Below are 27,775 nucleotides of genomic sequence, written 5' to 3'. Positions count from 1 at the left end.
ATATCAAGTTGCCAGCAGATTTAGTGTCTGGTGAGGTCCTGCTTTTCCGTTCATAGACTTTGTGTTGTGTCCTCACATCCTAGAAGGGATGGCTGAGTTCTCTTAGGCCTCTTTTATAAGGGCACTAATTCCATTCGTGTTGGCTTTGCCCTCATGACCTAATCGCCTTCCAAAGGCCCCAAATCCAAATACCATAAACTTATGGTTAGGATTTCAACATATGACTTTTGGGGAGGGCACAAACATTCAGACCAGAGAACTCACTGAAGGAGGGAGAAAGACTGGTTTTTATAATATATTAATAATATGGGTAGTATCCAGAAGTCTGAGGGAGGGCAGAGAGAGAGAGAGAGAGAGAGAGAAAAGAGAGAAGATGATGGGAGAGGCAGAGGGAGAGAGACTGAACAGGAAAAAAAGAACAGAAAAAATATATCTCAATTAAAGTTTCATAAAAATGGATCTTCCCAGTAAGGTTAATAGTAGTAGTATCATGGGAATTTCATTAATCCAACTTTTTATTTCACTGTATTCTGATGAATGTTCTTAGAGGGTAAAGATAATGGACTCCAGGAAATGCCAACCTCTATGTATGTTAAAAATCCATGTTAAATCTTCCATGTTAAAAAATCTAACGAATGAAAAATTATTTAGAGACACTTGGTTTTGAAGTTAAAAGTGCTTATGTAATTCAGTGCAGGTAATTGTACACAACTTTTTAAGTGTCCTCCTTTTAAAATATTACATCTATTTGTAAGCATGGCAATTTCATCATATTTTTCTCTTTACAAACCATCTGAAAGATGCTCGATAGAAGCATTTCACAAATTAGAAACCTAATAACCTAGTCTGAAGTTAAATGATCTAATATTTGTATTTCTTCCTAAATCATCAAGTGTTAATTAAATAGATACAAAAATTTATTTTAACCTCCATATTCAATTCCAAAGAAATTTTACCACATAGCTTGAATTTCACCTTTTTGTCCATATGAGGATCCTTGAAATAATATTATGTACTGTAAACAAAGTTATTCCATGCAAAGCATATAGTTCAGCAGTTGAATTTAATTTTCATTGGCCTCCACATCTACATTTTAGTATCATTTTTACCATTCGCCTCTCAAATCTCTATTAGCCAGGTCTTCTCCAATTAACTCTCTACTATAAATAAGTTTAAAGGGCCAGTGTAAGTGGATTTAAAAAGAGATTCTCAGAAAATAAACCTCTCTTAAAATATTTCTTGGGTAGAACAGCTGTATTTTAAAAGTGATTTTTGGACCATTGATCATCACTATTTTGGTTACAACAAAAGTGGTTTGTCAGATACCAAAATACCAAGTGTTGCTGCTGGAACTGAAGCAATATTACAAAAATATAGCCATTCTTCCTGCATTTTTCAAGAAAAAATAACAAGAAAGTATGTAATTCCAGTAGTATGCCTTTACAAACTTCTACGGGCAGGATATAAACTCATTATAGGGGTTAAATATAAAGGAATATAGGAGTTGCATCAACAATTTCTTGAATCCTTGACTTCTTAAGATGTGTTACTTATTTCTCTAGCTTTGGCTTTATTTTGAATTTGAAATAAAGTACAGAATAAGAAAACAATAAGTTCATAAAAGGATAAAAAAAAAAAGGCATTTGACTCTAAGAGGTTGAAAGCCCCTCCATTGTGATGATGAAAATTAAAGATGGCAGTTTTGACATCATCAAATTCAACTGAGCATGCTCGAGACAACTGGTCCAACCGACATATGAGAAATTGTTTTTAAGTTACTTCACAGTGGACCTAAAAAGCTTTGAAGTACAATGTCTTGAGTAAACATCACTTTGAGGAAGACACTAAATTTCACGATAAATATAAAAGCACATATTTTTGTTTATTACTTTTTAAATATCTGTACATAGCATTGTTGATGCTGGAAACTCCAAGGCCCAGAGACTCAGAGGGCCTTTAAATTTACCGTGAGTGCTTTTTGTTTCAAATGTGTTCTGCTCAAAAATAAATTAAATTAGCATTCCACCTTATATCTTTAGGAAATAATAGACTATTATAGATGATTGCCAAACTTTGAGCCTAAACTGTTTCAAATGCATTCAACTGAATGCATTCACGTTCTCGCTGCCATATTTCTGAGTATCACAAACCTGTGAACTCAGCAGAAATGGTCATTGCTTTATATGTGTACTGACATGTGATTTAGATTTTTAAAAATCTTTTGTTTTTAATCTGTTTTCCTTCTTCACATTTTAGGGGATGGTTCAGGAATGAGGAAACACATCTGAAATTATGTTTGGTGATCATAAAGTTGTAGCCTAGAAATCTGTTTAGCCTCAAAGACAAAGACTAAGTAATTTCCCAGTAATTTAAGCAAACGTTGTCCTGTAACTCAGGGGATATTAAATGATGCACAATTTGTTAACATTTTTCTTAACTTGATCAAAATTTCACCAACAGAAGAAAAAGTTTTCACTTGCCTACAAAAAGAGAGAGAAACTAGTCACTTAAATTAGAATTTCTTTAGGTCTAGAAAATTACCTCTATATATTTTTAAAGAACTTTCCTTACACATCAAAATTAGAACCACCTAGATAGCAACAGCAGGACTACGCTCATTATATTATACTTAAGATAGGATATTGCACACAATCAGTGCTCAATAATTGTCACGAAAGAAGAATTGCTATTTTTTTAGCCACCTCATATTAAGTACTACTATGTGCAAGGTACACACATCAACATACACACAGTTTATTTGTTTACCTAGTTTGATTAGCACTTATGACATTGGAAAATATCCTTACTTCAGTTTAGTTCCAAATATTTGGATCTGAATATTTTCTGGGAGATCAGGAGCAAGCGTTAGTTGTTTCATGAGTCCTTATGAAAGCAGTGCTTGGATTTCATAGACCCTGCCAAGGTTGGCTGTGAGGACATAGTGACTAAGTGATCTCCGGGTAATATTTATAGCAGCCTACATTTATGGAGCACTGCCATATGTTTGAGTTAAATAATTACGAAAATTGAGCCGATAATTATCTAACATTTACTAGATCATTTGTTCTGCCTTAGGTGCTTTATACCAAAAAGTTTCTGTACAATGAACTTAAGTGAGCACCAGTAAGTGCCATGTGGTACAGCCAGAGACTCCTGGGCAGAGGGTCAGAAGATGCCTGGGACCCCTGTTTTCTTGCCATCCCATCGAGTGGCTCAGATAGATGCAGGTGGGAAAATCTAGCGACCCCACCTCTGAGTTACTCTTTCCTTTGAAAAGAAAAGCATGAAGGCAGCATTATAGTTGTGGGTAAATCATTTGGGTTTGGGTGCCATGCAGTCAGCGTGTAGATGCCAGGAACCTAAGGGAATACTGGAAACTGCAGTTTTGTAGCACTTGAAGACCCTGGAAGAAGTTGAGATCATTCACAGGCCTCCTGTTGAGGGGAAGGGAGGCATTTAGTCCTGGCTAACAAACTGAAAAGAGCCTGGGGGTCGTTCAACAGACAGTCTTGCTTATTTCTTCACACCAACATTTACTACCTACCAGGCATGGTACCAATGTGATTTGTATGTATTTTCTCATATCATACTCATAAGAACTTTATGAGCTAAATATTATTATGCTTATTGTCGTTTTACAGTTCAGCAAACTGAAGCAGAGTGCTTTATCATTTTTTCCACTATATAATGCTATTTGCCAGAACTGGGTATTACGTAGAGTATGGAAAGGTTGATTAAAAGGATAACATGCATGAAGGGTCAAGGTCTAGGGTTACTATTGGAATAGTAACTCTGGGAAAGCAGAGGTGTCAATAAATTTTATAGACACGGTAAATGTTAATCTTCTCAATATCACACAGCTGTTAGGTGGGGAAAGTACCAGGACTAGAGAAAGAAGAGTGAAACATCCTCTTTGGTTACACAATTTAAGAGGCCTCCAAAAAAACTCAGTAATTAAAATAAATTATATCTCAATGCAATATTTAAAACTTCAAAATTAATGCAAAAATGTATGATGAAGAAAATATCAAAATTTTAAATCAAAACAGGATCATTGTTACTGGTTTCTCCTTTAGTCTCTGGATCTTGAACTTGGATGCTACCAGTCTGAACTCATAGCCAAAGCTTGTAAGCATTGTTTGCTGATGTTTCTCAGTATGTGAAAGATAAAGAAGAGTCAGATATAACTTACAGAATGTAAGGCTGATGGTCAAAGATAATAGTGAAAAAATGGACTTGATTCTTTAGGAGGAAAGCAGAGAAAATAACTCATTGATTTCCCTTGTATAGTCCCATTTATTAATAGAAACTTTAAGTATCTGTATAGTTTGGCTTCAAATAGAGAGTGCAAATAAAAATCTTATTTAACTTTAAACTTTTCTTGGCCTCTCTTGCTTCTCTTGTGTTCTTTCACCAGTGCCAAGAATCCGATTGTTGACTACAGGTAACCTAAAGCTGTTTCCTCTGCATTTAGTGGTATATTTTTCTATGAAAAATATAAGACACAATTAAGAGTGACTTGAACACTGAGAAATATTTTTTATATATAACAGAAGCGTTGATGGTAGGGTATTCCAACATCGGATACTTTAATGCTTCAGCAATGTCATCATGGACTCAATTTTTATCATTGATTGTGCCTTCCTCAATGAGTCAGCTACTGTCATGGTTACAAGATGATGGCAGGAACTTCAGGCTTCTGTGTTCCCATTGGACAAAGTCCTTGTTCCTCCTTTAAGAGCAAGAAAACCCCTCTTAGAATCTCCCCTACCAAAATATTATCCTAGAACTCATTGTGAATTTATGATTTTTTTTGATAGTACATAGCACATTAGTTAAAAGTCTTGTTCTGGTCATCTCAGGGTGGATGCAAAATCTGTCTCCATTACTTACTGGCTTTGTAACCTTAGTTATCTTATTTAAATTTTCTGTGCCTCCATTTTCTTATATTTAAAAAAGAGATAAAATAATATGTCTGCTTCGTTGGGTTATTGACAGGGAAAAGTGAGTTAATACATGTTAAGGTCTTAGAATGGTGCCTTCCTACTGTTACTTTTATGATGATTTTCACTGTTGTGTATATGATTTAACCTATAAAAACATGAGAAATAAGAAAGTACAATTACCTGAGTATCTCTTAAAAAAGAAGACATCCACAAAAGTTTTAGATGCATTGTATAACATTTTTCCATTGATACGATTTGGATGAATGTGTGAAAGAGAAAATAAGAATCAGCTTCAGGCCTAGTAGCTTACCTAAATTGTGTGTGTGTGTGTGTGTGTGTGTGTGTGTGTGTGTGCACGTGTGTGTATGCCTTTAGGTTTTTAAAAAAGTTATCCAAGTAGCTGAAAATCAGAAGCTGGTCTCAAGCCAGGAACATTGACTTCATAAAAATTGCCTGATTTTACTATTTTAGAGCCAGGCAATATATGTATGTCTGCAAAGTACATACAGTACATTTAAGCATAAGGATAATTAAACTGGATCTATTTTGTTGGATTTTATTGTTAAGTTCTTCAGTTAACACTTAGAATGAAGAGGAGTGGGGAAATAGTCTCAATCTATTCTGATCATAAAAATCCCATTTTCAATATTCTCCCATTAGATATAAAATATACCAGTGCTAAAAATGCTTTTAATGGTGCCAGTACAATCCAGTTCCTTACATATGACTCTTTTAAAATCCTCACTTTCAATTATAAAATTCCATTTCATTTCCTTTCTTTAAGGTTTAATCTTACCATTCTGAATACTATTTTTTGCTCACATAAAACTCTCTGGAATGTAGTAAAATGGAATGCAAAGAGTGAAGATACATTATCAGTGAACCATGAAGATTGGCTTCCCTGAGATCAGCATTTTACAGCTTGTGTGCTCCCAAAATCCCCTAGAATACAACATAAAATTAAAAATATCTTCAGTGGTCCTCTCTCTCATATCACTTTACTTTCCCCCTCTCTACGGTATCTTATCCATCAGCACGATTTCTGGAATATGCTTCCCATTTGAACAATGCCAAAAACAAAAAACCCACTATGATCCTAGTCCCTCTTCTAGTATTACCCAATCTCTGTCATTTACAGAAAATATACTCACCTTCCATTGTTTTTCCATTTGGTCTTGGATGCACTCCACTGAAACTGCTCTTTGAAGGTCACCAGTGACACCCCCATCATTAAATCCAAAGGTCCATTCTTAATCTTCATCTTACTTGACCTATCAGCTGCATTTGCCAGATGATTACTCTATCCTCCTCGAACAATGTATTTGCTTGATATCTAGTGCACTATACCGCCTTGGTTCTCTCTCTCTCTCTCTCTTTCTGACTCTCAATCTCTTTCTCATCTCTCTTTATCAGACTCCATTGCTAGTTCCTGCCCATCTCCCTGACTTATCTTTATTTCCCTATATTCTAAATGTTGACCTTTTCCTGGGTTCACTCTCTTGGTGATCTCATTCATATCATGGATTTGAATACCTTCTGTGCTCTGTTGGACTCCTACATTTCTGTCTTCAGGTAGAACTTCTCTTTTGTAGATCATAATGAGTTACATAAATGTCTACGTCTCCATGTAGGTATCTAATGGGCAACTCCAGTTTGAAAAGTCTAAAACTCAGCTGCTTTTCTACTCTCCTCTACAACAAAAATCCTATTTCTCTACAGTCCTCTCCCAACCCAGTAAACAAAATTTCCATCCTTCCAGTTTCTCACACCAAAAATCTTGAAGTTATCCTGATTTCTCTCTTTCTCTCATATCCAATAGCTGCACTGGAATCATATACTATTAATTCTACCTTTGAAATACATTTGGAATCTGACCACATCTCACCGCACACACTGTTACTACCCTGGTAAAAATCATCATTATTTTTCTCTTGGATTATTTTTCGGCTGGCTTCTTACTCATCTCGCTGTTTTCAACCCAGCATTCTTTCAATCCTCAACACTGCAAAAGAAGTTTCATAAATTAAATCACTTTACTCCTCTGCTCAAACTTTTCAATGACTTCCTATCTCAATCAGAGTAAAAGCCTAATTTTGAGGTACTTGACCTTTAGATAAGATAATACATTGGTGTAATTCTTTTTTTTTTTTTTTGAGACAGAGTCTTGCTCTGTTGCCCGGGCTAGAGTGAGTGCCGTGGCGTCAGCCTAGCTCACAGCAACCTCAAACTCCTGGGCTTAAGTGATCCTACTGCCTCAGCCTCCCGAGTAGCTGGGACTACAGGCATGCGCCACCATGCCCGGCTAATTTTTTCTATATATATATTTTTAGTTGTCCAGATAATTTATTTCTATTTTTAGTAGAGACGGGGTCTTGCTCAGGCTGGTCTCGAACTCCTGACCTCGAGTGATCCACCCGCCTCGGCCTCCCAGAGTGTTAGGATTACAGGCGTGAGCCACCGCGCCCGGCCATATTGGTATAATCCTTACTTCTTAAATATATCAAAGGGAGAAGAATCTCTGAAAAGCTAAAATAGTTTTTAAAATTAAGGAAAACATAACTCTAAAATTTAATTACAGATTGAGAAAAAGCAGGTGTAATTTATACCATATTTTTAGGTAGATCACCTCTTCCATTAGATCTTAAAGGCTACTCTTGCCTCTTCAGAGCAATTTTCATATAATTAGAACAACAACATTTTGGAAGTTCCTAATCTATTTGCTTGATTTTATATTATTTAATCTCTCCTTTTACAAACATTTTATATCTCCAAGGACATAAATAAAGAAAAATTTATAGATTTCAGTTTTCCTAATTCTGTCCATTGAAGTTTACCAGATGTCCAAATATTTTTTTCAGATACTGAGATGTTTAACAGGAATAAATACAATTTATTCTGGCTTTAACTTAATATGATCACTACCTTGACAATTCTAGATTCTTCCTGAGGTATCACAAATTATAATAAATGGACCTATCAGTCTTAATTTAGCCACAGCTACTTTAGTCAACTTAAATACATTGTTTGAAAATTTATAGATCCATCTTCTCCATAATGCTATGCAGTATAATATGGGTCAAAAATGATTTCTTTCATTCCTGAACATCCATAACTTAGGGTTTATTTGCAATTTGGACAATATAAATATATACTATTTAAACTCATTCCTAATTTTTCCCTGTGCTGAATTCTTATTTAGATTATGAACTTCCCAAAGGCAATTTATTTCTTGGTAACCTCATAATGTTTGGTACCAGAAGTACCTGGTAACTTATATTTTTAATTGAATCCATGCACATATTATGGCAAGATACAGTTTCTGTTTCTGAGCAAAAATTATAGACAAGAGATATTTAAATTGTTAAAATTGACACATTCATTGTGTCAAAAGAGCAAATCAGGAAAAACAGCTTTTCTTAGGTTCTTTGGAAATGGTTGAAATATTTTTCTTTTGTTTTTGATTACTTCTAGCAAGCTCTATTGCCAAGATTGGCTCAGATCCTCTAAAACTTGTACACGATGCTGTGGAGGAAACCACGGACTGGATCTATGGATTCTTTTCTTTATTGTCTGATATCATCTCATCTGAAGGTGACGAAGAAGATGATGATGGAGATGAGGACACTGATAAAGGTATAAATAGCACAGAGACATATCTAACTCCTAGGACCAACATTAGACGTGTTACAGTTGCTGGCCTAGGTTTAAGCCCAAATGACCACTTGGGTTAAGCTAAACCAAAATGAATACATTTCTGAGTGGTAAAATGATATCAACAGGCTGCCAAACATTAAATTGGTCACTATTTAGTTTCCATCTTATAGCTTATCTACCGTTATTGCAAAGATGTCAAAATTAAATGCTCATATTAGAGTAGTATTATAGTAGAGAAAGTCTTACAATGCAATACTGTAAACTCACAATAGAAACTCACATGTGTATACTTTTTTGGGAAAAAAAATACTAGCTATTTTTCAAGTTTATCTCTAGGAAAACTGAAATAAAAACAGTAAAACTAAAAATACATATAAATGTTTATACACATAAGTTATATTCATAGTCAAATAGCAGAAGGCAATCTTAAAAAGCATGATCAAAGAGTAAATTTATTGAACCAAATGGTGGCAGGTATAGAACAGAGGGACACATTCTAAATGTCACAACAATTATGTAACCTATGTGCTGTCTCATATATTAATGAATAAAAGAAAATAGCCAAGCCAAACCACACAAAAACTGCCATTGAATGGGTATGAAAAGAACAAAACACTGTGATTCTGTCTTTCAGATAACATTATTTTAGGATCAGTATTAGTCATCAGAAATCAGGTATTCAGCCTTGACTACCAAGAAAGCTCTTAGTATTAGAACCCCTTCTATAACTTTGTCTGAATTTATATTTTTTTGTCCCCACTGAGAGGTCAAGATGAACAATACAGAGCTGAAATTAACAGGATATATAACCTATAATGTATAATTTGGATCACTGCCACAATTTTATTGAACTCATAAAAATGAAACCATCTCAAATAAAAGTACATACAAAGTTTATATTTAAAAACTGGAATTTGGGAAGCAAAGTAATATAAGGACTATAATTGTCAAAACTAATAGATTTTTTTTCTAAATAAACTGAAGAAAAGAAAATGGGAAAATAGTGAAGATGCTAAAAGGTTTTTCTAATGTACTGTTTTTGTCTTGGTTTAGGAGAAATAGAGGAGCCTCCCTTGAAAAAAAAAGGTAGGTTGTTTTTATTTTTGAAAAAAATTTCTTTTCTCTTATGGTAAAGTTGATTATCAGTTTAACTCAAATATATTTTACTTGAGTTCTATTCATTTAATTTTAATGTAGAGGTTTTATTTAATGATTATATTAAGATGCATAGTCAGTAAAAAAAAATACTTAATTTTTCCAATGAAGCTGATCTTGCTATTTTTCAGTTGATTATTTTTTGGATACCCTCCTTAGTAGATTTGTGTGAATCCATCTATACACAGACCTATGTGAGTTGGAATTTTAGGAATGAGAGGAGAATTTTGTAGCCACTGATCTTTATTCTCGTACAATAGACAAATTCATTGATTTCAAATTTGTTTCTTATTATTTTTCGTATTATTTTATTGTCAGTATATTTTGCATATTAGGCTATGACCATGGGACAGGATAGCTGAGATAGCAAGAAGCATAGCAATGTTGGAGGCAAGGGCATATCTAGCCAGTGTGATTTATGTGTTATTCCCAAGAAGTGGAGTCACCTGGGTATGCTTGGATGTGGTGTAGAGGGTTTCCTTGCAGAATACTTAAGGTCTTCAGTGACGGAGCAGGGTGGTCACAATCCAAATGATAAGAGCCATAAGCCCAGGAAAAAGGGGTATAGCTATCGGGCAAGAACCTCAGAGGGACAGGTATTTTTACAGAAAAGGAGTAGGAACTATGTTTGGAAGGCGAAATGGGGAGCAAGTGGTACCATCTTGAAGTACATTTGTCATTAGAGAACAGCCAACAGTTAAGCCAGACTTCATACAATTGTCAAGGTTTAGTTATGCTGCACATATTTAACAGCAGGTTCTTGAGAGAGTATTTACTCCAGAGGAGAGCACATTGGTTTCTGTTGCTTTCTCCCATGACCTACAACGGATTCAAACAGTGATATCCAAACCTGGCACTTCAGCCTTGCCTGAGCATACATGACTACTCTACTATCTGGTGTAAAAATGCGTTTAGTGTACGCTAATTTAGAAAATTGGAATTTGTAGCTTGTGCAATAACAACAAAAAAAGAGCTAAACCAGTGAATCTCAACTTGAAATTTTCCTTTAAAGGCATCCAGAAACGAATCTGTTTTTTATAAAGCTTTCTGAGGAGATAGGAAGGGTTTCATGACTCATGAATTCAGGATGAGGACACAAGAACTCAAGACAGACTTCAGCCAGCAACTTCAGGTTTAGAGATTCTAGATTAGGCTATAAACATCGAGGCATCAGAAACAGGGTCTTTTTATAGCTGATCTCTAACAGATGGTGACTAGAACATAGTTAAACTTTAAGTGAACTGCTAGTAATTATCTGGAAATAACAGCTTATGCACATGTGCTTTTTTTTTAAATTGGAAATGGAAGAGGGCAAAGCAGATAATAATGTTTTCTCATTTATATTTATAAATTGAATTTCACAGAATATCATAAGGTCATATTCTCCATAAATTAATATCTACTATTTAATAAAAAATCTATTCTTTCCTTTTGATTTAAATTTTCCTTTAAAATGATTCTAAAATTAACTTTGATATAATGAGTAGAATAAATTGCAAATCCACACAAAGCTATTTAACTACTGTTTCTTAAATGACTGCCTTGATTCACCAAATCAAATTTTCAGCAGAAAAACTATTAAATAGTTGTTTAGGATATTTATTAAAAATGTCAGAAATGCTCATTAGTCAAAACAGTCTAAGGGATATGTGTTTAAACATATGTACACTAATGACTTGAAGGATTCCATACTTGAACCTGAGAGAATTGACTTAATATCACCTGAATGTATTTTCTTAATAGTATTATTACAAATTTATGTAAAAAATATGGACATTTAAATAAACATCTTATATACCCTACTTTGGGTACAGAGCCTATGTAATAATAAACATCAGTTGAAAGTGGACTAAAAGAGATATATTTCATTGTAAGTATTTTTTTATGTAAATGCTTTTCTTTTGTGGAGACATAGAGGCAAAGAGAGCTTTACAATAGTATGTATCATTTTATAAAACATTTCTAATACACATTCTGCATCTAAAAGTATGCTTTTAATATTATTAGGAAAGGAGTTCTATGAGCTTATTTTTATCTCATCATGGGTTATTTTACCCATTTTTATATTTAAAATTTTCATTTAAGGAATAATTTTTTGGGTAATCCTGAATGATAATCTCTTAAAACATTTGGTTTTCATCCATCTAAATGACTCCTCAGTAATATTCTTTCCAATTCATATACATTCAATAATATTTAGCCATTTTATACCATTGATATTTAAATTCTAAATTACCAGGCTATGGCATATTTTATTTAACTGCCTTGTGTCAACCTACTTTATTTAAATGCACTTAAAATGTTAATTTTATTTGTCCAGTTATTGCTAATCTTATCAAAAAAAAATTCAACCAGCTTGTTATTTAGGGATGAAGTTTGGCAGTTCTAATTTGATACGGAATAATGGTCCACTCAACTAATCTCAGGGTTGTAAAATTGATTATTAAATATATTATTAATATGGATGATATTTTAAAATCTGCTATTCTGTGGCTTATGGTGTTATATATAAATATAGCTTTAGGGTACTACATGCAGTACTTAATGTCTTTATATTTGTCATACATATTTATTTTTTCAACTTGTCAAAATTTTAAAATATTAAGTTCTATTACCAAACACTTCAACATGAAGGTCCAAGACGCAGAACCATTAGCAAATAGTGTATTTTTATTATGTAATTATTTAAAAATTATAACTATGAAAACCAAATACTATTGTGAACCACATATCTTGGAAAAATTATGCATTGTGTATAGTGGGTGTACTTTGTATATCTGGAACTGTCTTGTTGAGCAGTACACATCATGGATATGTTAACACCCCACTTTATAAGGGGTACACACATACAAATAGCTTTAAAGGAATCAAATGCCATTTGAATGCTTTCCTAAAATTACTCTGCCTGGGAACATCCCCAGGTTTTTAATTGCACTACTTCCACTTCAAAAGATAAAGAAGTATCCTTCACATATCTTTAAATTGCTAGAATGCCAACCAAAAAGACACTTAACTGGTGGGCCTTCCAGGCCTATCTAATACATACATCTGGTAAGTGAAAAGCACAGTGTTCATACGTGGCAGTCTGTGTTATGATAAGATGTTCTAAAGTCAGAGATATGGTAGAATGGAGTGATATAAGCAATGACAAATTTCATTCAATGAATTTGTTTCTTATGTAGCTGAATAACATGAGAGAGTGCATTGCTCTTAAGGGATAGTCTCAAGAGAGTAAACATCAGTAGGAAATACTGAAAGTTAAAAATGACTTTTACAAATTTGAATGCAAACAATTCTTTTCAGTTATTCTCAATACTTGTTCCTAGGAAGTGTCATTGGCTTGGAGAAAACAAACTTTGAAACAACCAATGCAGTGTAGATTAGTGATTCTTTTAAATACTTTCTAGAACAACTAAACTTTTAAAGATGCATTGAATAAATCCAGGCATGCCACATTTCTGTGATTCCTTTCAGGTTAATTCTGTATTGTTCAAAAAGGAACTTAAAACCCACCTTATGAAACTATATTATGAAATATTTAATCTAATTATAGTCAAACTTCATCTTTTTCATCTAATATAAAATCTTTAGTATTTTCTACCTCTTATTGACAAAAATTAAATTATATACTATTGGTGGAACCAATTAAGTATATGTATGTATATATGTGAATGTGTCTATGTGTGTATATAATATAGTATATATAATATATACGTTATTTATATTATATGTATTTTCTACCTCCTATTAAAAATAAAACTATATGCTAACTGTTGGATGAATATATATACATATATAGCATATATTATCTTTTGGTTAATACATTATAAAATTTACCTTTAATGGCTAACAAAGTTATTTTAGTTATTTATTTTATAGTGGAAACATTTAATTATTCACAAAAGTAAAACATCAGAGTTTCACATTCCCCTCATATATATGTTGCTGTATTACCAAATATGTTTATCATACTTCTAGTTTCATGAACAACTTAAAGATTTATCTACACCTAACATGATATTAATATAAATAAATGTGTAATAGAATATTGGTTTTTTTCTTTTTATAACTTATTATTAAAATAAATTAATTCTATTAAATCCACATTACAGTATTTTGACCTTTAATTTACTTTTAATAACATATCTTCCAAATTGTGGCAAAATTTATTGCTTTCTTCACAATTTTCTCAAAATATAATTTAAAACCTTTTTTAATTGAAAACAAAATTATAGTTTTTTGACAGAAAGTTTGATTTGGATAAGAAGTTTGAAAAAAAAGGTGGCTTTGCTCCTCACTTAACATGGGAAAATTTTTCATAAATTAAGTGAGCAGCAGCTATAAGGTTTAGATTAAATATATTCAAAGGAAGAAATACATTTAAAAATACATAAGACAATATTATTTTATCCAAAATTATTACAATTCACGATATTTTTATTTTTCTCAACCCTTTCTGAATATGTTGTTAATTCAAGGTACCACTATGTAAGAGTAGTAGATCTATCTAATAGTCATTAGAAAGTCTGATAAGGCCTCTTTACCTCCCCAAAATTCTGGAAGTGAATGACTCTGAGGACAGAGTAACAAATCTTTTGCAAACCATGTGTTTTTCAAGTCTTTGTTTCCAATAAAATTGAAGATGATATTAGTCGGTTACTCAGCTGAGAGATCATAGAAAATACATTTCTTATTGGTTCTTTATGTTATTTTGACATTACTTGCAAGGAAACCAAAAAATTGAATAACATTGCCATAATTAAGATGCGCACGCATGCGCATGTGTGTGTTTGTGTGTGTAGATGTTTAAAGGGCTCTCAACATTTGTATCACTAAAAGTAAAAAATAAGGCTAATTTTATTGATGAATTCTATCTTATTTTAGCTGTAGATAACATTTATCCACAGATACCTGAACTATTTTTAACGCTCCATTAATCTCATAAAGAGATCGTGTTCTAAAAAAAATTTACTTTTCAGGTTTAATAATTGTTTATGAAGATTTGTGACAGATTAACTTTTAGATTCTTACATTCTTATAAACGTTAATATATTATATGGCTTGAAATCACAGAATGGAAAAAAAATTTAAATTTAAATATATACACATTATTTTTCTCTAGAGAATCGTAATGCTATGATGAGAAAAAAGTATTTTCCCAAGCATAAAAATATCTCGCTCTTGAATAAAATTTTGTGAGTGGTGAAATGAAAATATGAATTTAAAGAAAAAAGAGAAAGACAAAAAATTCCCAAATGTTAAGAAAGAGCTTGTTGGGCGGGGCTCAGTGGCTCACTCCTGTAATCTTACCACTTTGGGAGGCCCAAGCAGGAGGATCACTTGAGCCCAGGAGTTAGAAACCAGCCCGAGCAAGAGCAAGACCCCGTCTCTACTAAAAATACAAAAATTAGGTGGTGTGGTGTTGCATGCCTATAGTCCCAGCTACTGACCCTGGAGGCTGAGGCAGGAGAATTGCTTGAGCCCAGGAGTTTGAGGTTGCAGTGAGCTATGATGATGCCACTGCACTCTAGCCCAGGCAGCTGGAGTGAGACTTTGTCTCAAAAAAAAAAAAAAAAAAGCAAAAAAGAAAGAGATTGTTGATGTATATTTTAAATTGATAATGAGGTCTCGAAATATTATAGTGCTTAGAGTCCATTGACCCAACTTTTTAAAAAAGATGCAGAAATTTTATTTTTGAATGTCAGCATTTACAATAATCTATAAATTATTTGCAACCTTTTAACTGATGATGAAAATTTATTAATAAAATAATAAATGACTGTAATGGAGCTTTTGCGTAGTATTGATAATATCAGGATCAATATAACCAGGTATTCTACAGCAAAAGTAATTGCAAAGGTATAAAAGATCACCTTATTTAGTAAAATGTACTGAAAAGGCCAGGTTGAAGAGTTTGATGAATAAATGAGCAAATGAGATAGTATAGTTGGGGCATTGTATATTTGATAATGAGTCTTTATATGAGGTTATCATACATAAATTGAACTGAAAGAATATGAAAATATAAATAATTGATATTGTAAATGAATATACTCTATTTTTAGATAAATAAATTCATTTTAGTTCTCTTAATGATTCATAAAGACCCCAAGTCAAAGTTAAAACCAGGCTCAGTACTATAGATACACACATACATACTCTCTTTATCTCTCTATGAGTGAAAGAGAAGGCAGAGAGAGAGAGAGAGAAAATCCAATATTCTTAAAGTTAAAACTATGTATTTATTCAGCATAGATATCTTAGTATTTTTCTGTAATTTTCAAAAAGATTAAGTACTGGCTTATTACAAACCTAATTTGATTTTTCTTTCTTATTTTAGTATTAATATTTATATGACACTGACTTTACAGATTAGGTAAACATTCACAGAAAGTATAATTCTGTAGCAGGTATATAGCTTTTAAATATTTTTGTAGTAACACTCCTAAGTGCAGCATAATGGATATACCTGTCTCCTTTTTACAGTTTATTCTAACTTAAAGCTCCATCTATAATATATCTGTATATAGAAATAATCATTGCAGCATTTATGTCCTTTGGAATATGTAATTTTAGAAGACAATAATAGGCTCCTAACAAGAAATTATGTTTTATAATGTCTTTTCCTGACATCTAGCTTTAAAGTTAAGAAAGAATAATTGTAGTCATTCAGAGCTATGCATGCTCAGTTATTTGGACAGGAAAAACTGGTCTTCAATTTTAGGGGTATGGTGATCTTATGGGTTATAGATTTATATCTTGCCTTACAGGAAACTACCAGAAGCTGTTCTACATTATGTTTAATTTCCTTGCTTCCTAACTACTTGCTTTTTGAAATAAGAAACTATCCTTAAGGGTAAGCAGGACACAAATATGAATGCTGGTATTCTATGAGATTGTACTTGGTGCATGTCAATGGCAGAGGAAGAGACTCCTCTACTTAGAGCAAAACAAATTACATTTTCCCAATAGTTGTGTGTTTAAATTGCCTTAAAGCTCTGCAGGTCGAAAATAGCAGCCCAGTAAATTTAAACTTAGTTCTTTCATTGTGTATTTTTCTTACTTTATTAAAATCCACAATAGCTCTTGCAGTCAGAGTGAATGAGGAAGAGCCAGGAAATTTAAGTATCATAAATATTCAAGACTTTAGGATTAGGCCGTTCAGAAGGTTGTATCACGTCATTGGGAGTGAGATAGATGGACACATTTGTGTGCCAGAGCTTTCATTGCATTCATCTTTGCTGGCAGCTTCAGTGGTTTACACCAGGCTGCACATCAAGTGTCTGAAAATAGGGGGCGTGAAAAAAAGGAGGGAGAATAGAAAGGTGACTAAACTTGTTAAAATTCATAGCCTCAGAATATTGGTTACTAGGTAGGCCCTAGTAACCTTGTTAAGTAGATACATTTATCTTTGGATCTTTCCTCTAAACAAGTCTAGATCAAAACTCATCTCCATAACTGCACCATTGCATACTGTCCTCAGGCTGCATAAGGAACTTGCTGCTTTATCTTCTGCCCATCTTTCTCAAGATCTGTGATGACAAGGGAGCAGAGCCCAAAGAGAATAGATGGTGAGCACAGAGGTGGGCCCACAAGGAAAGAGGCTGAGGAGGGTGAGGTGGGAGATCCGGTAAATCATGCAATCACTTCTCCAAATAGTTGCTAAGGTAGTGAGCTCTGGGCCCACTGAGGCAGGCAACTTTAGTACCTCATGTTAATAAAAAAGCTCGTCTCTGTCAAGGCAGGCAAACTGGAACCAGGATGACACAAAAAATAGTGGGTAAAACCAGAGCCTAAATTAACAGGCCAAAGAAAGCAACAGATCCAATTTTGCTGCCAACATCAGAGGGAATTAAAAGGCTCTCAGAGACAACTCAAGTCAGGCTCAACCGTTTTATGTAGTTCTTCTTAGAATAAGAATCATCTCAGTGTTGTTACATTCCTACCTGTACCTAAGATTGGATAAGTGGTAGAGAAGGGTGTGAGTGGGAAGCTGTTAGGTCTAATGTATTCTAGATGCTTCTCTCTGCAGTACTGAATGTTCCCTGTTTCAAAATCATGAGAAATCAATGTATTAGTTGAGCTTTTCTGCCTCTGTTTCATTTCTTTCATTGTCAGGCAGGCTTTTCTCTCCTAGTGGTAATTATGGTCACCGGAAGCTTGAGGCCAAAATTATTTGACCTTTGCAACTCAGGAGAGGAGCCGGCACTCTTTCCCAAATGTCTCTGCAAAATCAATGCAGTTGACTCTCATGATCAGGATTGAGTAACCCACCCCTGTTGGAACCAACCAGTTGGCCACAGAGATGCAACGTGCTCTTTGCCAGGGCCTAGGGCACAGGCCCACCCTTGGGACTAAAGACCGGGTTAGCATTACCCAAACTAAGAGTGTTAGGGTGGAAAAGGAGTGGTTCTTGAAACTAAACGAAGAATACTGCCATGATAATGGGTTCCAGCAGGAAAGTCACGGTTATCTACAGCATCTAATTTTTGTTTCTAATTCAGAATTCCAGATTAATTCCCACTTCAGATTTACTAAATCAGAATCTCTAGGGTAGGAGCCTTTAATTGTTGAATTTTGAAAATCCTCACAATGTGTTTCTAACTCACAATCAGGGTGAGAGCCACTGCAATCCAAAAAAGCCATTCTAAAATAGGGTATTTTATGCATTGTGAGGCCAATAAGGGAGGCAGTTGAGGATAAGAGAATAACTACATAATTTGTTTACACATAGTGACTACTGCTTATAAATTTACTGTTAAGAAAATATCAAAACATGAATGATAAGATGAAGACTAATATCACCATTACGTTCACCTAAACCACTGGAAAAACTGTTGATAATTGATGCTCATCAATTGCACATATAAATTTTTTTTTTAGTTTTGGCATATTTATTACTTAGCCATTTTTTAAAAAGCTATTGTAAAATGTTTATGATATGCAAATGAACACACACACTCTCTCTATATATATGCTAGGAAGCATAACAGGAAAATAAACACTCGTGATTGCTTTATTCACCTTAAGATGTAGAACATCCTCAATACCCCTGAGATATCTGCATGCTTTTCTCTGATACTCTTCAGAGGAAACTTTGCCACAGTGAATTTTGTTTCTGTCATTCCTTTCCCTTTAAAAGTAATTTTATTACTTAAAACAACACTTTATAAAGCTTAAATAAAACTAAAATAATAAACATATCAAAATTTTAAACATGACTGAGATAAACTTGAATGAACACAGGAGGTATTTATGGTGGTTCCCATTCTGCGCTTAACCTGCTGCGGTTAAGTCTCGTAACTTCAGTGGCTCTCAGTTCTCACATCCGGAAAACAAAGATGCTGGATTTATTGATGTCCAGGTCCTTTCCAGCTAGAATATTTGTTGACTCTATGATTAAATGGTGATGTCATATATTAATAATTTTATCCAGAGTTTCATCTGGACTAAAGCTTTGCAATGCAAAGCATGATGGCCATGGACCAGCAACTTTAGCATCATCCGGGAACTATTTGGAAATGCAGAATTCAGTTTCCATGTAGATGGAATGATTCAGATTCAGCATTTTATGATTCCCCAGGTGATTCACATGCACATTAAAATTTGAGAAACATTGATCTAGAGAGTAGTATCCACTTTTGATTGTGGTTCTGAAATTAACTGAAAATTTATTTAAATTGTAGATCCTAAAAATGACCTCACCAGAAAAGACTAATTGCTTAAGTTTGGACTGTAGCATAGTAATATGTTTTAAAATCTCCCCAGATGATTCTAAGGTACAGTTACATTGATCTTGTCTAGCACATCATCATATATGAAGCACACTAACACAGTCAAAACCTTACCCAAATCTGTAAACTTCACTCGTGATTATATTATAAAAGGTATTATTTGCAATCATTTCCACCTCTATCTGGTTTATATACACATGGGAAATGATGCCTCATTCTATAGATGGAAAAAATAAAATTCAAAGAGAAAAAATGAATTACCCTGAGATTACAAAGTTAATGGCAAAAATGAGGAGGGGTGGATATAATCTTAGTATATTTATTTTCAAATTTTTTGTAAAGATCATAAATATGCAGTATTGAGACTATTATTTTTCTTGAAATAGTTCAGCTTATCTTACCAAGTAATCAAACATAACAAAATAGAGTTTCAAAATAATTTATATTTATGGGCCAACATCCCTGGAAGAAACTGTCCTCAGTATTTGCCTATCACTATATTTGGAGTGTATGCCCACTTACATCACAAACACAAGGTACTTCAAGGGGGAACAATATTCCTCCTTATGCTATTCATTAATAGTGAGTAATACACTTCCGCCAAAAATTTTTATTTGTCAATGTAACAGAAAATGTATCAAAAATCAGAAAATATAGATCTTTACATATAATTTGGCATATTAATATAATAAAATACTGAGAATTCAGTAAAATATTTTTCCCTTAGCCTTATTTAATTAGCCACTAAAGAGATAACTAGATTTTCTTGGTTATTTATTATAATTAATCTTTTTTGTCCTAATAACAATTGGAAGAATCTTACAAATAGAAGTTCTATGTTTAAATGAATAAATAATTTGATTTTTTATATTGAAATGAGAAAAATTCTAAGAAAGCATTTTATATTACCTGATGCTTGTGAGATATCTAGAGAAAGCATAATGATGATAAAGGCATTCTTTGAAATCTGCAACCCTCATAATAATTTAATAAACTGGGTTGTCATCTTAAAAGAATCAGGATGGTTGCCTTGGTGACAGAGATTATCCTTTTAACTTCTTGAAACTATCATTTAAAAATCTTGAATTGATAACATTTTGAATTTATTAGCATATTGATAGAGAAAAATTGCATGCCTTAAACTGGCCATGTAGATCTTAGACAAAATTATAAACTACTCAACATAAGCTTTGTTAGGATTGTAAATAGATAAAATCTATTTATCATAAACAAAAGCTATGTAATATAACAAAATAATTGAGAACGACCTCACCACAAAATAAGCTCATTCCTAGGAATCATTTAGCGTAATCTATTTTGAGTAATTTTTGACCAATGGGTTGTGGAAGTAGAGCTCAGAGAATCTAGGAGAAATGTATTGGCTCCCTGAATATTATTGGCGCTGTGGTGAACATAGACCTTAGATAAATGCATTTTGACAAAACTAAACATGCTAAGGAGGAAGAAGAAAAACCAATTAAGTGAATTTTCACTTGTAATTTAGAGAAGTTTTAGAGATTCTACCCTCAGAATACTTGTATGTTCCTATGGGACACGTAGCACATACTATGAGAACCAGAAAATTCCAACCTGAAAATTCCAACTTGGACTATCAAAAGGATCAATAAAATCTATACTTATCCTCTCAGATGTTCAGCATAAGCATATTTATCAAATGACCAAATTTTATAATTCCTATATATAAAATACCTAAATATATAAGCAATTGTTATTACACAAAAGAGAATGCAGATTATGACAGAAATATCCTCATCATTAATAGGAGATGCTGGAGAAACATAATGGTATCAAACCTATAGAAAAAAGGGAATAGAAATTTTGAGCCCCTTTCTTTAAGGTAGGTTAAGTAGTATATTCCATTTTTAAATCTTGCCCCAGTTTTTTCTGTTGAAATAGGTAATGATATTTTAACATCAAGATTTTATTATAGGTATAATACATTTATTTGTAGTTTATTTAGTTTTTGTATAAACATCCATAATTAAGTTTTGAAATAAGGCAATGTATTAAAACATGCTTAATTTTCTTTATTATTATTTAGCTTTTTTATTGTTCCAGAAAAACAATATGAAAAATTTTATTCAAAATTCAAAGATTTTTGAACAAGTTGCAGTTTATAAATACTTTTCACATACTTTATTCCATTTCCATAAGCAGTAAAATTTTGCAACTTTTCCCAGTATTTCTAATAGAAAGTAAAAATATTTAGAAATGTAACATTTTGCTTTCTCAACAATTTCAACTATAGTCATTTTAGAAATGACTATAGTTAAATTGTTTTGAGAGTTATGTCATAAAGAATAGGTAAGATTTTATCTATTATCACCTTCTAAATATGTAAGAGTTGATAACTCATGATCATGCCTAAACATTTATTCTTTCAAGTAGTATGTATTTATCAAATGGCTAGTATATGCCAATCATCATTTTGGGCATTGAAAATTTAATGTGGAACAAGACAGACACAATTCTTACTCTCATCAAATTTAGTATTTAGTGAAAAGAGAGAAAAGTAACAGTAACAATAACAGCCTATATTTATATGATGCTTATATGATAAAAGATGATTCTCTAAGTCCTTTACATTTTAACATATTTTAATCTTCACATAAATCTGTCAGGTAGGTACTATAATATTATTAACCTCATTTTATGGATGAGGAAATGAAGTTCACACAGATTAGATTTGAATTTAGCAGATCAAGTCCAACATTAATTATCTTCAATATTAAACTGTATTTTAATGCATGTCAGAGATGAAAATATTTTTGCACAGATCTTTTAATAGCTTATCTGTATCTACATTTTCCTATCAAAACACATGATATTTTAATTATATTAGTATATTATAGATATATAACATTTTCATGTGATGATTATTAAAATAATCATTTTAAGATCATTGCAATTCAGAAATAATGAATAATCTAAAAATATGACTAATTTTTATTTATTCTCAGCACCATAAATAATTGCTATACTGCTCCTATGTTGCCCAGCAATTTGTAACTCTCTCACATTGTTTGGCCTTGAACTTTAGAAAAACAGTCTGATTGAGGAGGGTATATTTCATTGTTATCTCCGTTGAATAATAAAACATGAAAAGCAGAGTTTAAATTCTTTGAGCTTTTTAAATGGAAGTTCTAAATGCATTTAAAGCTTAGCATGATAAAGTTTTCTGGTGATTTCAAAAGATTTTCATTTTAGAGTGAGAGATGAATAACAATAATCTAAGAGGAGATGTCTACTTTTTTCTCCACGCTTCACTTCACTCATACCTCCCTACAAGCAGCCAGAAAAGTGTTGGGGGAAAATTAGGAGTAGTAAAAGAAGCAGGAAGGTACTTCGCACATTCTTTGGCAGGAACTTGCCCTTCCCTTAAATCCTTCAACACCCTTGATACCATTACTGACACAGGAAACACTAGTGGAGTACTAATTCTTTCTTATTAGGTAAGGCTACCAATGACTCAATTGGTAGAACAAAGAGATCCTCCCTTTTGCCTTCTAAGACATTGAGATAATTGTCATTATTTTTCATATTATTTTTCCCTTGTTTAATTCTCAAAATTCGAGTGGAAACACATACCTTTAAGGACTGATGAGCAGCCTCACACCTGGTTTAAGATACTTTGACCTCTGTGCCTTCTAAGCCACCAAACAATTTTTAAGATTTACTGGGTACATAAGTGGCTTATGATTTCAACTAGCATCTGGCGCTGAGACTTAACACCTTTGCACACAGACATCTGACTTCCACCTAATTGCAAAGGACATATATTTGGAAGTAAATAATGACTGCCTTGACCTTCTTAGTCCCTTGTATTCAAGTATGGTTCGGGTTTAAGTGAACTGTTTCTCAAAGAGTGTCATGATATTAAATACAACTTTATGCTATTATACATTATTGTCATGTTCCACAAACTGGAGGCATTCACCTGTCTATGGAGTTTATTGAATAACTAGAAGCTAGTATTAATATAATACAGCAAATTTTATTTTTCTCTGAAGTTTGTGGAAAACCATAAGGCAATCTTTAACAACTTGAATCTTTTAAATTTAATTTTCCAATTTTATACGAATGGTTCTCGGTGGGAAAGAGCAATTGAAGGTAACAAATCAGGCATCCTCTGTACATGAGAAAAATATCTTTCTGAAGTCTAAATTGGTAACATGTTACTCCATTGGACAGAAGCCTGAATGGTCATTATTTCTTGGCTGAAATATAAGAAACAGAACTGGCACGTTGTGCAGAGGCTTCATTGGATTCTTCTGACATCAGATATCCACAGTCAGTGATACCAGTGATGGAATCCAATCCTCAAAGAAAATGCAATGTTGCAATAAAACATCCAGAGAGACTTTTAATTTCTCCTGAAGTTTGAATAATCAGAAATACTTTTTTTGTTTTCTGTGAGCAAAGAAATGGAGGTGTGTGTATGTTTTTATTAGGTTAGCTGTGTTTGTCTACACTTGCATGTATAGAAATATTAGTGGACTTAAAGTGATTTTTCAACTAAAAAATTAGTTGATGATATTCCTGCAAAGAAATTGCCCATGTCAGTCATCTTACTTTGTTGTAAGCTATAGAGATTTTATTGTATATTATGTTTTTTAACAATCTGTGACCTCCACTGATTGCATCTGCTGAGGGGGAAAGCTGAGTGTATCTGTCCAGAGCAGTGAAGTTGTCTTAGTTTGTATAAAGCCAGAATACAGAATTAGGAAAATAAAAACAAAAACGTGGACTTTATCTGTGAGGTTAGCCTGAGTTGCAGAACTGGGTTTTGTCTACTTCACTTATAGAGTAAACAATAAATGCTCTGAAATATATTGCCATTTTTGTCAGTCAAATTCTCCTTAGTTTTATTTATTTTTGCTTAAGTAAAACTTATTATGAAATATATCCAGCATGCAAACGTTTACCTTCCACTTAGCAGTTACCTCTCTTTCATGTGTTTGGGAAAGGGTGGAGAGAATACATTGGTCCTCTGCCTTTCCCTTTTTCTGAATGGTGTTCCTGATCCCAATCTTTCTGAGATTTCTGTTCATTTATTTTTTTTTCCAGAATGGACCCCTGCTCTTTTCAATTCTGGCTAGAATTTGGCCCTCATTCCCATTGATGGGAATGTGGCTACATGCACAAGAACTAATATGGGACCAAGTAGCTCCCTCTGGTACTTCTTTCAACTGTTCTTTGATGCTCAAACTTTCACCTACCTTGCAAGTCCCGTACAGTGGACCGACATGGACTATCTAGTCCCACAAACCACCACCCTGCCCAAACAGCAAATTTGCCAAAATCTAAATTAGGTGAGGCTCTGACAGGGTTATTCTAGCAGGATGACCTTCAGTACCAAATCCTGCACAAGTGTCTAACTCATATCTTATCCTCCCATATGTTCAGAATCCCTGCTTCATTTTTTTGAATGGCCAGAAAGCATCTGTGGAATACACCTCTCTCTCTCTCTCTCTCTCTCTCTCTCTCTCACACACACACACACACACACACCCACCCACCTACCTCTAAAGGAAAGAATAGTTTTCTAAATGACTTTTTAAGGCCTTCCTGTATCACAATGAATGAAGCATTTCATATATTTTTTAATATTAAAATTTCATTTCATCTCTGTATTCAAATTAATATCTACTGGTAGTAAGAAATTATCTCTTAAAGATGACTCCTTTAGCTATCCAAAGACCACCTTAATTCTTAAACATTGTACTTGCTTTATGGACCTGAGTTATACAAAGCACCAATCTTCTCCATACCTTCTGTTGCTTTTGAGAGGAGGGAAGAAGCAGAAGGTATTGGCAGAGGAGAATATCAAGTATGTTTTTTCAGTTCATTTGAAAAAGATTTAACCTTGTGTATGACCTAAGGTTTTAAAAACGTCATTTGCTACCCCTGGGACTAGACTAGCATTGTCTGGTAGAAATATAATGTGAGCCACATATGCAATTAAAAATTTTCTTGTAGCCACATTAAAAAAGTAAAAACGTGAAATTATTTTAATAGCATGTCTTATTTAACCCAATATATTAATCAGGACTCAAACAGAGAAGCAGAATCATTAGCAAATATGTTTATATATTAAGACATTTATTACAAAGAATTGGCTTACATGATTGTTGAGACTGGCTAAGGAAGTTTGAACCCATAAGACAGGTAGTCAGGTGGGGAAGATCTCAGACAGGGCAAACTTGAGCCCAAAGCTATCATCCGTAGGCAGATTTTCTTCCCTTGCCCTAGGAAATCTCAGGCCTGTTTTTAAGGCTTTCCAATGAAATCACAGAAGTCCACCCAGATTATCCAGAATCATCTTCTTACTTAAAGTCAATTGATTGGGGATTTTAATTACATTTGCAAAATATCTTCAAGGAACTCCAAGATTAGTGTTCATTTCAAAAACTTGAGATAGTAGCCTAGCCAAATTAACCAATCAATAAAACCATCATATTATTCGTCAATAAGCCATTTCAAATGTAATTAGTATAAAAATTATTAATGAGATATTTTATTTCTTTTTCATACTAAGGCTTCATATTCTAGTGTGTACTTTACACTTACAGCATGTCTCAGTTCAGATTAACCAGTTATCATGTGCTTAATATGCATACCTGTCTAGTGGCTACTGCTTTGGATAGTATAGGAGTGATTAGGCTGAAGTATCATGTAACTTTAGAGAAGTGGTTTCCAACTGGGGTTCATTTTATTCTGCAGGGGGGACTTGACAATGTCCAAAGACACTTTTCATTGTCATGACTGGGAGGTGGGTATGGGAGCTACTGGGATATAACAGGTGGAGGCCGGGAATGGTGCTAAATATCCTCAAATACACAGACTAGCCTCATGGCACCCCCAAATACTGCTTTACCAAATCAAAAAAGTCAGTAGTGCTAACATAAGAAACCCTGCCATAGAGTAGAATTTGCAGACATTAGAGAAGAAATAAACAAAATGGTGAGAAAGGCAGGGAGATGGAAATTTCCTATGCTTTTTGAGATCTTACCTTACATTTTGGAGGATTTTTTTCCAGAGATATGAATGAATACCTTACCTCATTGGTATCTTCATTACCTTATGCAAAGTCAGGGATGAGATAAAGGTAGAGGAATGATCCTATAAATACTAAGATGACTGATTAATGAGAAAAGTGAAGGAAGGAAATCTTCACAGTGGTGGGTACCTCCTTAACAGGTGAATGAAAGTCAGTAACTGTCTTTTCTGAAGGTATTTAGGGTGTTTCTATGCTTAGTCTTAATTTCGCAGACTTCTGGAAAAATTACAAAAATGCAAATGTGAATTTACAAATGGAGAATTTAAATTATGTACAGTAATGAGCACCATCTCAGACCATCTGTGGAATAAAGTTGTGATAAATAAATAAGTAAAGTTCATTAGCATTTTTCTAAGAAAAGCCATATTTAAGATTAAGTCATTTTTCAAAGGTAGTAATCATATTTGTAAACTCTAATCTCAAATTTACCTCTATCCAAATTAACTACAAATTCAGAATTAACTTCATTTTCTCAACCTTGGCAACGTATGTATAGTGAAGCTAGCTGCAAATTGAATATATTTGCTAAAACCTGATATTTAGAAAAAATGTACAACTAACTTATTCTATGAAACGTGGCATATCTGCTTGCAGTAATTATTGGTTAAATGTAATGCCAAATGCTGATTGTAAACATAGCTTAGAGTCAATACTTCTGAGATATATTTCCTATTAGATTGTTGTTACAGTTCATTTCACAAATTCTTAATTTAACATGTAAAAACTAAATCTTCCTAAATCTAAATGACATTCTTATTAAGGATTCTTAATTTGTATTGAGAGTAATTGAAATAAAACATAATTATAGTGTGTGATCAATTTTAGCACTGAAAATGGTAACAACATATCTCTGTTGATTAAATTTTTAAGTTTTTCAAATAACTCTAATTTTGAGATAACTACATTTTTCCCTTATTTCAATAAAGAAGTGATTTGTGTAGCAATATGTCATAGAGACTTTCCTTTTAGATGTCAATAACCTTGTTAGATACTGTATAATAATTTATACTTTGTGGTAGAATTATAAAGTTTAGGTCATAGCTATGGCTTAAATGTCATACTTTTTCAAAGAGTTTTTAAATTATAAATTCTATTTTTCCTTAGAAATACACAAAGAAAAGACTGAAAAGCAGGAGAAACCTGAAAGGAAAATACAAACTAAAGGTAAATGTTTAATTTTATGGTTTTGTTTTAGCATATATATT

General features: G+C 33.1%; 1 protein-coding gene across 1 annotated transcript in view; it reads left to right on the top strand.

Annotated features, from left to right (window-relative positions):
• The window catches only part of TRDN (triadin), a 333,314-nt gene that overhangs the window by 59,932 nt on the left and 245,607 nt on the right, over nucleotides 1–27,775 (top strand). The window contains exons 3-5 of the mRNA XM_045544289.1: nucleotides 8,418–8,579; nucleotides 9,654–9,686; nucleotides 27,675–27,734. Of these exons, the coding sequence (XP_045400245.1) occupies nucleotides 8,418–8,579; nucleotides 9,654–9,686; nucleotides 27,675–27,734 (255 nt within the window). The remainder of the gene's footprint in view (nucleotides 1–8,417; nucleotides 8,580–9,653; nucleotides 9,687–27,674; nucleotides 27,735–27,775) is intronic.

This window comes from Lemur catta, chromosome 2, assembly GCF_020740605.2.
Source record: "Lemur catta isolate mLemCat1 chromosome 2, mLemCat1.pri, whole genome shotgun sequence".
Classification (NCBI taxonomy): domain Eukaryota; kingdom Metazoa; phylum Chordata; class Mammalia; order Primates; family Lemuridae; genus Lemur; species Lemur catta.
The sequence above is the reverse complement of the archived record's forward strand: the minus strand, read 5'-3'. Positions and strand labels throughout refer to the sequence as shown.